General features: G+C 38.4%; 1 protein-coding gene across 3 annotated transcripts in view; it reads right to left on the minus strand.

Moving 5' to 3' along the window:
• Nucleotides 1–435: 435 nt before the first annotated feature.
• Nucleotides 436–13,967, minus strand: part of ARSK (arylsulfatase family member K) — a 36,893-nt gene continuing 23,361 nt past the window's right edge. For 2 of the 3 annotated variants that reach the window (XM_039239358.1, XM_039239360.1), the window contains exons 6-8: nt 11,395–11,619; nt 2,662–2,886; nt 436–888 (exon numbers count right to left, since the gene is read on the minus strand). In XM_039239358.1, coding sequence (XP_039095289.1) covers nt 596–888; nt 2,662–2,886; nt 11,395–11,619 — 743 coding nt within the window. In that variant the 3' untranslated portion in view covers nt 436–595. The remainder of the gene's footprint in view (nt 889–2,661; nt 2,887–11,394; nt 11,620–13,967) is intronic. The other variant, XM_039239359.1, reaches the window with a different exon arrangement.

Genomic DNA, 13,967 nt, shown 5'->3' on the forward strand with positions numbered 1-13,967 from the left:
TGGTTAGTATTTTATTTTATTTATTTATTTTTTTAATTTATTTCTAGGAGAGAGAGACAGCGCGAGCAGGGGAGGGTCAGAGAGAGAGGGAGTCACAGACTGAAACAGGCTCCAGGCACTGAGCAGGCAGTCAGCACAGAGCCCGACGCGGGGCTTGAACCCACGAACCGCGAGATCATGACCTAAGCGAAAGTCGGACGCTTAACCGACTAAGCCACCCAGGTGCCCCTATTTTAAAATAGAATACATTCTTAAAAAATTTTAAAAACGTTTATTTATTTTTGAGAGAGAGAGAAATTGTGACAGTGGATGAGAGTGGAGGGGAGAGAGAGAGGAAGACACAGAATCCAAAGCAGCCTCTAGGCTCCAAGCTGTCAGCACGGAGCCTGACTGATGTGGGGCTTGAACCCACAGATTGCAAGATCATGACCTGAGCCAAAGTTGGATGCTTAATTGACTGAGCCACCCAGGTGCCCCTAAAATAGAATACATTCTTTATAAGTAACCAAAAATAAGTATCAGAACAAACAAAAAATTAATCATGGTCTCTTAGCATATGTCTGTATGGTGCTCTAAAACATTAGTTTTTTAACTTTCATTCAGATTTTTTTTTATTAGAGTGGGTGTTAAGCCACTGATCAATTGCACTTTCATACTTCTGTGGTTCTTTCAGCCAGTCCTGATGCCACCTGAGGTTCCCTATAACACTGGAATAGTTTTGCCCTACACTTTGTTTCCACTTAAGAAACTGCTCTTTGTTGTATTGGTGGACAGAAGCAGAAACTTTAGGATAGTTGACAATAGAACGAAGCTTTTGATCCAAAGAATAAGTAATCTCTGGAAATTTTGTAGCAATATCTGTTAGTTCATCTGGATCCGAGGAAAGATCTGAAAGAAGAAAATTAAATACCGGTCAAAATATTTACTGCTACAGAAACACTGTTTAGAATGTCATTACTCTATGATAGATAATGTATTTGAGTTTATTTTTATTTTCAGTTTGTCTTAGTAAAATAAGATGAAAGACAGTATAAATGGTCAAATAATATACCAAAGCTATATTATATCCTCTAAATGCACGTCCAGATTATCTTCCTACAACCATCCTGCTGTTCCAATTTTTTTCTTTTCCATTCCTAGATGGCAGAAATAATCAAACTCTTATCACCAATAAGCTGACTTAGCCCTAATTCTTCCTGGTTTTGATGCCCTGCTTACTTTGATATACAAAGAAAAAAAAAAGCAATGCTTTATTGTCCCATTTCAACAGCCCCAAACTTGCCAGATAGAAGAATTCTTTATATGGGCAAGTCCTCTATTTTTTCCAACTTTACTTACTCCTAGTTTTCTATATATTTTAGCATCTTGTGCTTGGATTTTTTGAACATCAACATAGATTTGTCAATTCTATCCACTGAGCAAATGGCCATGGAAATAAAAATGTATCTCAACTGCTACCATCAAGAAAATAATGATAAATATTTCAGAACATAACTATCCTTTTTATCTAGGTAAAAGGAAGACAGAAAATATAACTGGGAGGCCAGTCTAATTGGAAAAATACGAAGCCAAAGATCTTGATGACAGTTTACTTGAGATAAATGAACATTACATGTTGAGGGAAATAAAACTCTATGGGCTTATTTGAGTGCATTTGTCAGAAGAGCCCTAAGACGTTTGTGACTTTGTTAGGTTACTTCAGATGACACCTCTTTGGGAAAGGGAAAGCAGTGAATAAACCCTAGAGAATATAGGAAAGGGAGGCTCACCCACTGATCCTTTGACTGTCACATCTGATTTTTGCAGAGCATGGCCAATAAATGAGCAAAAGATGCCCATTACTCATCAGGATGAAAATTTAAGGACTTCCTTTTGAAGCCAAGAAACTTCTGCTCTTAAAGTTAAGGGGAGAGGTGTAAGCCAATCAATTTGGTCCCTGAAGAATTATTTGGAGTTAATAATTTTGACATTTGTAACTGGAAAGGAAACTTCGGGAGAAAAAAATATTAATAATGGTATATTTTATGTGAAAAAAGGGGGCAAAGGATGAGTAAAGCCCTAATTTAATAATGTTGCTTTAAAATTAATTCATAGAGTAGTGAAGCTAGCAGGCATCTTTGTGGAGTGGAAGGAACATGGATTTTGAAGCTTAGACTTGGGTTAAAATCCCAGTCCTGCCACTTAGCTATGAGACTTTATACGGGCATCTGAGTCCCTTTAGCCCCTAGTCTTCTCTATAAAATAAGGATAATGGTGTCATCTTGTAGACTTCAGGCAAACATTAAATGATATATGTAGAATGTCAGGCTCCACAAGATATAGGGGTTATTCCTCCAGAATTGCTGAAACCAAGGTATAATGAGAGAGTGATGACTACTGTTTGAGACAGATAAGCATGACTATGAGAAGACACCTTAATCAGAGATTCAGATCACCTTCTTGAGACTCAGATCACAAGCCTTAGGGCCCTTGTTGTGGAATTCAGACTACTCGCAAAGAAGCTGCACCCCACATGGGCAACCATTTGTAGGACTGTCCTGGCATGAAAGGCAGCAGATATTTATTTATTTAACTAAAGAATACTAGATCTCTTGAACAACACTGTGTAGGTCAACTCTTGACATATAATAGCGCACTTCAAAAATGTATCCACAGATTTACCAAAGAGTTGCGGCAGTACTGAAGTACCATCAGAGTAGGCTATGTACTTCCATTGGTTAGTCCGAAGCATGTAGGTGGAAGCATTCACATTGCATCCATGGAATTCACTGAGAATCCAGGGTGGATGCAGGTTTCTGAATTTATGTTCATTCTTCAACATTTCTGATGATAATGGCAACAAAGAGTATCCACTCAGGTTCTGAGGCAGTGGAACTCCAGCAATATCTATGCAACAAAACAACACAATATTTTAGAATAACTTGTTCTTTCCTTAGTTGAAACATTCATAAATGAATCATCAAAGGTTGCAGACACCAAAGACCATACATGGATTCTGTAAATAGACTGTGTAGGACTGTTGGTGGGAATGTAAACTTGTGCAGCCCCTCTGGAAAACTGTGGAGGTTCCTCAGGAAATTAACAATAGAACTCCTCCATGTCCCAGCAGTAGCACTGCTAGTAATTTACCCAAGGGATACAGGAGTGCTGATGCATAGGGGCACATGTACCCCAATGTTCATAGCAGCACTCTCCACAATAGCCAAAACATGGAAAGAGCCTAAGTGTCCATCAACGGACGAATGGATCAAGAAGATGTGGTTTATCTATACGATGGAATACTACATGGCAATGAGAAAGAATGAAATCTGGCCATGTGTAGCAACATGGATGGACCTTGAGGGTGTTATGCTGAGCGAAATAACTCAGGCAGAGAAGGACAGATACATATGTTTGCACACATAGGAGGATTAGGAGGAACTTAACGGAGGACCATGGGGGAGAAGAAGGGAGGATAAATAGTGGGGGAGAGGGAGGGAGGCAAACCATGAGAGACTCTTGAATGCTGAGAACAAATTGAGGACTGATGGGGGTGGGAGGGAGGGGAAGGAGGGTGATGGGCATGGAGGAGGGCACTTGTGGGGATGAGCACTGGGTGTTATATGGAAACCAACTTGACAATAAACTATTTAAAAAAAATAGACTGTGTAGCTCCAAAGGCTTACTTCACTAGCCATGTGACCTTGGGCCTGATACTAACCACTCCAAAACTCAGTCTCCTCATTTGTAAAAGGGGAATAATAATCACATCTGTACTTCAAAGGCTTATATTAGGTGTAAATATGATAATTATGTAAAATTCTGAGAACAGTGCCTGATAGGAAATCCTCAACAGATATTATTTAATCAGTCCTTTATTTTTGAATGATAATTACAGTTGCTTCTCACATTTGTTCTACCAGATATTAATAAGACCTATATGAAAAAGCGGTTTAATAGTCATACATGTTTGCAAACAAGGATTTAAATTAAATAGGTAATTTTTTGTAGATGTATCTCATAAGCCTTTAAGGGTGGTATGCCATGTGTCTCAAAGTTATTTGATGACATGTTTTACTCTCAAGTAGCATCTTCAGGGGCTAGTATTTTGCAGAACATGTGTTGGAAATTCTGGATTATACTGATTTAGGAAAAAATAATTTATTTTTCCCTTATCAAATATAAACATATAAAGCAATAGCATGACAGACATCTAAAAACAAGTATTTGGGGGGCACCTGCGTCACTCAGTTGAGCATCTGACTTCGGCTCAGGTCATGATCTCAAAGTCTGTGATTTATAGCTCCGCATCAGGCTCTGTGCTGACAGCTCGGAGCCTCGAGCCTGTCTCGGATTCTGTGTCTCCCTCTCTCTCTGCCCCTCCCTTACTTGTGCTCTGTCTCTCTCTTTTAAAGTATTTGGCTCAAACAGACTTTTTCCTACAGGAAAATTACCATTAATTATGGCTGGATACTTAGGATAGTTCCAAAATTAGTTTGCAGTAGCCTCTACCCCTTTTCTAGTTTCCATGTTCTCTGTTATTTTTTAAGGTATAATTCAATATTTCCAATAAAAATAGGAAGTAATATATCTGCAGTTCTAGGAGTTAAGCAAAATTGAATACAAAAATTAACTTGACTGTAAGTATTTGAGGAAAAGTAATTTAATTAAAGAAGAATAAGGAAGTAGACAAAGACCTCTATGTTTTACATATAATATACATGTTTTACTTTTAATGTAATTTAAAAATCTGTATCCTCCATTTCCTTGGGAGGGACATATTATATGTACTAATCTTCTGCCAACCAGTCATAATCATGGACTTCTTTTGAGGAAAAAAAAAATCAGAGATAACTGGTTAAAAACAAAAGGAGCAAAGACATTAAAGAGGATGTGTGTGAGACAAAGGAAATGCCTGAGATAAAACTCACTTGAGCTACAAGACAACAGGCTACTACTGTGAGGTCTACCATAAGGAATGCAAGTATGGAGGTAACAGGCTGGGTCAGGCAGGTCTGCATGGCAGCCATCAGGTGGCACCACTAGTGAGGCACAGAAAGGGACAGAAGAGGACTTGGAAGATGATTGGAAGCAGGGACCAACTGGCATATACCTTGGCATGGGAAGTCCCTGTATCCAGGATTTTAATAATCTTTGATACTTAGAAATACCTTGTTTCAGGGGCTCCTGGGTGGCTCATTTGGTTGAGTGTCTGACTCCTGATTTTGGTTCAGGTCATGATCTCATGATCCTGAGATCAAGTCCCACCCATATCAGGCTCTGTGCTGACTGTGAAGCCTGCTTGGGATTCTCTCTCTGTCTTTCTGCTCCTTCCCCTTTGTAAGCGTGTGTGTGTGCGCGCGTGTGGGTGCACATGTGTGCATTCTCTTTCCCTCAAAATAAATACATGAAAAAAAAAAGAAATACTTTATTTCAGATTTATTCTTAGCCTAATTTTCCTAAAGAAGCTTATAAGACCAAGAAAATTTACATGAGTCTCTTATGTTTATGAGAAGTCAGAAGTAAACTGGGATAAGAGTGCATTTAAGTATTTTTTAAATTCATTCCATAAACTGGGTGCTGTTCTAGGTGTAAGGAAACAAGAGAGGACAAGGCAGGTAAGCTCTCCTGCAGCTTGTCTTCTAATATGGGGAGACAAAAAAACATGCCAGATGGTGGTAAGTGCGATGAAGAAGCATGAAGCAGAGGAAGGGAGACAGAGAAGGATGTCGAGTATGTGTTCAGGTGCTGTTTTATATTGTGTGCTCAGGGAAAGCCTCTCTGAGGAGGTGACATTTAAACCCTGAGGAAGGGCTAGGCTGAGTCCTATAGATATCTAGGGTTGGGGGTAGGGCGTCGCCCCAGGGAATAGCAAGTGTACAGACCCTGAGCAGGAACCTGCTTAGTTCATTCCCCAGACACCAAGGAGCCCTGAATGGCTGGAGCAGAGTCAATGATGGGTGAAATTGTAAAAGCAGTTAGGAGAGGGAAGAGGTCATGGTGGAATCCCAAGCACAATAAGAGATTTTGAATTTTTACTCTATGTGAAATGGGAAGCCAGTAGAGGATTCTGCATAGAAGCATGACATGTCTGATGTTGACTACTGCATAGTGAGATGGCTGAAGGTGGCATGAGCAAGAGGTAGGCGCCAAGAAGCTACTGTAGCAGTCCAGGCAAGAGAGAATGGGGACTTATTTCCAATCTGTAAGTAGTAGTATAATAGACCTTTGTAAATGGTGAAGAATAAAAGCTATGTCAAATATCCACAGCCTTTAATAAATACTTTACATATTTATTTACTTTTCTGTGCCTCAGAAAACCGGGTATTCACTTCTCCTATATTAATGATTTCCTCAAAAGCACTTCAGTTTAAACTGCATTTCAAAAAGCTCTTTGATTTTTGCTTAAAACTATTTTTTGGTTTTTTCTTCTGGCAAATTTGTCATTCCATTACATTTTAGTAAGTTTCATCTTTCTTGGCAACATAAGTAAGATTAAGAGTAACTGCAGGATTCTTAATGAAGGGCCTTAAATTTAAAATAGTAAATAAATGGGGGGAAAATGCAGACCTGGATATATATAATGGTCTCCTGAAGAGAGAGAAGATTATATTTCTTCCTTTTTAAAAAAAGTTTGTTTATTTATTTATTTTGAGAGAGAGAGAGAGAGAGAGCGAGTGCACACTCAAACAGGGGAGGGGCAGAGAGAGAAGATAGAATCCCAAGCAGGCTCCGCACTGAGCATGGAGGCAGACAAGGGGCTCCATCCCATGACCATGAGATTATGACCTGAGTGGAAATCAAGAGTCCGATGCTTAACCGACTGAGCCACCCAGGTGCCCTGATTATATTTCTTCCTGACCATATGAGTAGATAAAGTTTTAGACTGGTATAGCAATGATGCCAGCTGTGCACATTTTTGAGGGCATACCGAAGAACAAAAAATACTAATGATGATAATGTCTAACATTTAATTGCTTGCAATGTTCCTGTCATTATTCTAAACTATGCATTACCCACTATTATTTACATTTTATTTTACTGATAAGAAAACTGAAGACCACAGATATTAAGTCACTTGCCCCAGGCCAATACTGAAGGATGGATTTGAATTTAGGCAGTCTGATGCCAGGATATCTGGATTCTTCAGTACTACAACACAAGTCTTACTTTACTTTAGTTACTCAACTTCACAATGGTTTTTAAGTAAAAAAAAAAAAAAAAAGAGTCCGTGTAGAATGCTTCTCCCAACCCTCCTTTAAGATCTTGTAATAAAGACAGGTTTGTAGTTTGAATCTTTAGCAATTAAGTATTTGAAACACAACTGCATTTTTATATAATTAAATTTTCACAATCCAAAAACCATGGATTTCTTTTATTTTTTAAATTTTTTAATGTTTTCTTTATTTCTGAAAAAGAGAGAGTGTGAGCAGGGGAGGGTCAGAGAAAGAGGGAGACACAATCTGAAACAGGCTCTGAGCTAGCTGTCAGCACAGAGCCCGACCCCGGGCTGGAACTCACAAAGGACTCACCAAACTGTGAGATCATGACCTGAGCCCAAGTCAGGTGTCCCAAGGATTTATCTTTTATATAAGAGGAAGGCAGGTGTTTTACAAAAAAAGATCTAGTATTAAAAGAAAAAAATTCACATGAAAATAAGTTTAAAATGAAAATAATTTTAATTTACCTTCATTTCTAACTGAGCCAAAAAATGTTGCTACTAAGTTATTACAGAAGAAAATATTGGGGGAGTAATTTTTAAAGAATAATCTCTGAAATGGTATCAACTTTAATAGTATAAAGAATTCTTGTTCATAAAAGGCACTTTTCTGCCAGTATTAGAAAATGATAATGTGATAGTATACCATAAAGCACCTACTAAGATAGACAAAGAATACCTTTTCTACTTTATCATAAAATATCATTTTACAGAAAATAAAAACTCCCACCCTCATCAGCCCTCACTTTGCTCTCAGTATTCAAGAGTCTCTCATGGTTTTCATCCCTCCCTCTCCCCAACTATTTTTTCCCCTTCCCCTTTCCCACAGTCCTCTGTTAAGTTTCTCCTTCTATTTGAGGTTTTTTGAATCACCATCTTTTATATGATATTTATGAGATCCATAGACAGGAAGGGAAGAGGAGGTCTGGCTTGAGGCTTTGATCTAAGTAATTTAATCCCATACTCTGTGTGTAATTTAGATTCATACAAAAGAATACAGCTGTGGTTAAGTTAATAAAGAGAGGGCCTTTAGAATCCTAAGAATAGATTGTTTTACATCTATTGTAAATCCTAATTGGTTAGAAGAATCATAAAATAAGAAGTACCTTGTAGATATGTTTTCCCAATTTGTTTATGTTACTTCTTAAGCATAGATGAAATAGAATTTACTGTCCCTACAAGTCTAATTTTTTAGTTAATTCTCACTGAGTTAGCTTTAAACTCTTCCATCACTGAGCAACTTCATTTTAATTATTTTACTTTATTTTATTATTTTTTAGTATTTTTTTATTTTGGGAGAGAGAAAGCATACACATGAGTGGAGAAGAAGCAGAGAGAGAATTCCAAGTAGGCTCTGTGCTGCCAATGAAGCCCCACATGGGGCTTGATCCCACAACTGTGAGATTGTGACCTGAGCTGAAACCAAGAGTTAATTGCTTTACCAACTGAACCATCCTGGTGCCCCAGTAAACTTTGTATATAGTTATAGGTTATTTTCTAAAAATGGAATTTCTAGGTCAAAAAGTATGCACATCTCTGAGTAATCTGGAACAGAATGCCACAATACCTCCAGAAACTCTGTGCCAGTTCTTCTGTTGTGAGTTGTTTATTTATATCTTTTGGTCAGTTTTTTAGTAGGGTATTTCCCTTTTTCCTATAGATTTATAAGGACTCTATTAATATTAACCTTTGTCATTTGTAAAAAGGTTAATTTTAGATAAATGATAAGGTTCCCATGTTGTTTCCTGGCTCCAACATACAATTCTTGCTGTACATCTATGCATCGTTCGCTTTCTACCTTATTTCTGGCTAACATCTGGTCAGTAGGATGTGTCAGGTTTTATATACAAAGACACATACACAGATATTCATCTTTCTGTCTCAACAACATAAATGTAACTTTTCCCTGTTGATAATAAAAATATTTGTAATGACACTTATTATAAACTGTGCTAAGCCTTAAGATGTTAATTTCCGCTTTAGAATTAGACACTGATTTTGCCTTCACTTCCTTTACTCTAGTTGGGCACGTCTAGTCCACATATGATCTAAATGCTGTTAATAAAATATATTCTGTAGGGAAATGTGATTCAGAAGGCATTTATTGTGAAGAATCAGTAAAAGATAAAAATGAGTAAAAATCTATACAAATAGTAGGAAGAAAGCTTGCAATCAGAGAGAGCCTACATAATTTCCAGAAGAGTAGGGAAGGAATGCAAGGAGTTTCTGGGAACATTTGGTTTTGGCTAATAAAATGCTTATTGTCATGCAATTCGAAGTAGTCAGGGATAGGCAGGTGTCCCCCGAAGGGGGCAATAAATTCCCTCATTCTAAACAACCTTATTCAGTGTTTTCTTATATAATCTGTTAGCTAAAATGTGAAATCTTGCAGATGACTTAACTTTGATGAGGCATGAAATGGCAAGTAGTGATAATGTGTGTTAAGATTATAAAGTAGAAAATTTGCGCTATAGGCGAATATAAAACAATGTTTAAAGAAAACTGACTTAAACAAAGTATATTAACCAACTAATATATTGGGTGATAGAGTGATTAAGCCCAAATGAAGACTCACTGTGGACAGTTTCCTATACGTAACGGTCAATTGAACTGCTTGAGTCAAAAAGACAAACAAAATGTCAAATATCACTATGAAAAATATTGAGGGGACACTGATAAAGAATCAGTAACCTGTCATAAACGTTTGCAGTTTTGATCCCTATACTTCATGAAAACAGAACAAGGCAAATTTGGAAATGGGGTGGGGAGACTTCTGCAGGAGGGAAAACCAGAGGAGGAAACTGTAAAGACGTCACTATCAAGAAGCAAATATTCACAAAAGTATAAAGATGATAAAAAGACAGACACAAATATACATAATCATACATACATTTCTTTATTTTTTAATGGTTATTTTTGAGAGACAGAGAGACAGACTGCAAGTGGAGGAGGGTCAGAGAGAGAGGGAGACACAGAATCTGAAGCAGGCTCCAGGCTCCAAGCTGTCAGCACAGAGCCCGACGCAGGGCTCAGACCCACAGACTGAGATCATGACCTGAGATGAAGTCAGACACTTAACTGACTGCCACCCAGGCGGCCCCATACGTTTCTTATCAAAACAGAAATGAGGACGTAATGGGAATTGCCTGAAAACTGATAGAGCAAGAAAGTGGCAGAGATATGATGAAGTGTGATAATTGCTTTGGGATAAAGCGGAGCCAGCAAATGACACCTAAGAAACTGAAAAGATTAAAAATATCACCAGGCAAAAGAACAACAAAGAAGTATGTTCAGATACAAGAAACAGTGTGAAATAAAAGAGAAAAGAAAAAGGCGATGAAAACAACTGTAAAGAAATTTAAGACCCTGGAGTAGCATTTACTTAAATGAGGGAAATATTCTGCGCCAGAAGGAGAAAAAAAGAACTTTTCTTCGGTCTTTGCTTTTCAGATATATGTTTCTTCCACATTTTGATACATGCATATTAAACATATGTTGTGTTATCTTTTTCTTTCACCAAAATCTATTTATAAGTGGATGGCACTTTTTGCAATTGATGGTGCCTTAGAACAGAAGAATTTCAGTATTTAAATGTTATTGAATTTAAAGTACTCTGCTAAATTAGATAGAGACTAACAGTTCTATATAATTTCCTCTGAATTTGATGAATTTGTTCTGTTATCTTCACAAAAACTGTTAACTATTCCTATCCAAATGCTGCTGTTCTCAACCTATCATTATGCTTATAGACATTAAGAAGCTAGTAAAGCACAGAGCACAGAACAATCTAAACATTCTGAGGAGAAATACATTAGAATTAAGAGACTTTTCTATAATATTGTACAAAATTAGTAGTTTCAAAGTAGATGGAATAATCCAGAAGGGAAATGCTTATACTTTTGTGAGGTAGTGGTAGAAAATCAAATGATACACAAATTATATCTATAAAGATATGAACCTGAATATCTTTGGAGCCTACTTTATAGTCATGTCCTGACTGTGAATCTTCTGAAGGGAAAAATGACTATAGAATATGAAGGCTACCAGATCCTGAGGAGTATTATCCTCATTTTTCAGATGTGGATTTGACTCAGTTAAAATTGCTCAAGGTTATGAACAAGTCAGCAAAGTCTTTTTTTGCTTAATCATTTTCCAACATTATTACAAATAAATATTTACAGAATTGTGTTACTTACCAAGCATAGTTGGGTAAATATCCACAAGAGAAACCACATTTGGTACTTGTAAGTTGGCCTTAATTCTTGGTCCCATTATCAACAATGGAATGTGGGCACTAGCTTCATACATACTCATTTTATAAAACTGACGATGTTCCATGGCCAGTTCTCCATGGTCTGAGGTGTATATGACAATAGTTTTCTGAAGAAGAGCTAACTGGCGAAGAGCTAAAATAATTTCTCCTACGATACAAATCAAGATAAGTCTTAATTACCTTTTAGTTTGTGTTCTATCACAATAAGTTGATAACAGCTCTAACTTGCAGGAGTTTGTCAGGATAATTCTTTTTTTTTTTAATTTTTTTTTTTTAATTTATTTCTAGGAGAGAGAGAGAGAGAGAGAGACAGCGTGAGCAGGGGAGGGTCAGAGAGAGAGGGAGTCACAGACTGAAACAGGCTCCAGGCTCTGAGCTGGCAGTCAGCACAGAGCCCGACATGGGGCCTGAACCCACGAACTGCGAGATCATGACCTAAGCAAAAGTCGGACGCTTAAACGACTAAGCCACCCAGGCGCCCCTTCAGGATAATTGTTAACATCTGAGTGTATCTAGTAAGTTATTGCCAATTTTCATGTGCCTGTTCCTTGGCTGACAGACTAGAGAGAGGAAGGAGGAAATAGAGAAACAAAAGGATAAGATTCTGTATTTGGAGATGATGCTGGCTTGCTTTCTGTTTCTGTCAGAGACTGGGCAACTTTCTCCCCTTAGAGACTTGAATGAAAAAAAGAAAAACGACTCTAGATGTCAGCACCATACATGTTTCAGACGATGAAAGGACAGATATTACCACCAATCCACAACTTCTGCCCAGTGGGAAGTCAGGGCTCCTCCCTGCTACCCTTTCTCCCAAATCCCCAATTGGCAGAGAAGACTCAGCATATTCTTGGATAGGGAATAACTGGACAGTAAAATTCCTGTGACTAGTCCCTGTCTCTTGGTGTCCTCTTCAGCATGGAACACTTTTTCTGAGAGAGAGAGAGGGAGGGCACAAGTGAGCAAGAGGGGGAGAGAGAGAATCCCACAAGGAGCAGAGAGGAAGAAAGAGAGAGAGAGAGAGAGAAGCAAGGCTCGAGCTCACCCGATGCGGGATTCAAACTCCTCAAACCATGAAATCGTGATCTGAACCGAAGTCAGATGCCTAGCCAGCGGAGCCACCCCGATGTCCCCTCTTCATTGTAATGAAGACTCACAGGAAGGCATAGTCCAGGCAGGACTCCTGCCTCTTTTGGCGGTTCCTGAATCTGGTCTACACGGGTCTGTATTATTAAAAACAAAATCCACAGGTGATTTTGAAGTCCAGTCAGAATTGAGACCCATTGCTCTATGGAGTTATTTACTGAATACAGGCCGTCAGGATCTTTCAACTGGACAAGTGTAATGGCTTCCTAATTGGCCTTCTTGCCCCCATTCCCTGCCCCCCCCCACTCTTGTACCACTCTGGTGGCTATCTTTTTAAATATTTGATCATGTCACACCTCCGTTTAAAACTTTTTCAAAACTTGCCATTGTGTAATTCTCTAGCAAGCTCAGCACCCTCAGCTACCCCTAAGCCTTTACCTTTTATAGTCTTAAATTACTTAGAATTCCCTAAACTAATAATAGTTACTTAAGACTTTCTTGCCTCTGTACATACTCTGCCTTCATCTGTGTTGAATGCCTTTTCTCCCACCATCTACTTGGCAGATTCCCATTCTTCTTTATGACCTAATTCAAGTATTATCTTCCTGGTGACACATTCCCTTCTCCTCAGGGTAGACTGAGTTGCTTTCCTCCAAGGCCCCAACAACTTGTATACAACTGTAGTTACAACAACGCCTTATAAATGCTGGTGTTTACACTCATTCAGTAAATGTTTACTGAGTTCTTACTATGTGTCAGGCACCATGGATATAAAGTTAGGCATATAGGTTGTAATCTTGAATCAGACTGAAGTCCCTGACCTCATGAGGTTCCCATTGTTCAAGGGAAGCAAACAGTAAACAAGTAAATAGACAAAATAATTAAATATGATTGTGTAAACAATCAGGATGATAAGATATAGAGGAAGTAGGATGGTGGGGCTGGTATACTAACTTATGGTGGTTGGGAAGATATCCGTGAGGAGGTGATACTTGCACTGAGAGCTGAAGACCGACAATAGCTAGCCGTGTAAAAAGCAAATGGAGGAGCACCTGGGTGGCTCAGTCAGTTAAGCATCCAACTTTGGCTCAGGTCATGATCTTGAAGTTCATGAATTTGAGCCCCGTGTTGGGCTCTGTGCTGACAGCCTGGAGCCTGCTTCAGATAATGTTTCTCCTATCTCTCTCTCTGCACCACCCCCCACTCTCTTTCTCTCTCAGAAATAAATAAACATTAATTTTTTTTAACGCAAATGGAATAGTATTCCAGGCAGAGGGAAAAGCAAATATAAAGGCCCTAAAGTGGAGAAAGAGCTTAGTGGGTTTTTTTTTTTTAGGTTTATTTATTTATTTTGAGAGAGAAAGCATGAGTCATGTGGGATAGGGGCAGGAAGAGAGGGAGAGAGAGAATCCC

Source organism: Hyaena hyaena, unplaced genomic scaffold, assembly GCF_003009895.1.
Source record: "Hyaena hyaena isolate Hyena2069 unplaced genomic scaffold, ASM300989v1 scaffold_156, whole genome shotgun sequence".
In the NCBI taxonomy this organism is placed as follows: domain Eukaryota; kingdom Metazoa; phylum Chordata; class Mammalia; order Carnivora; family Hyaenidae; genus Hyaena; species Hyaena hyaena.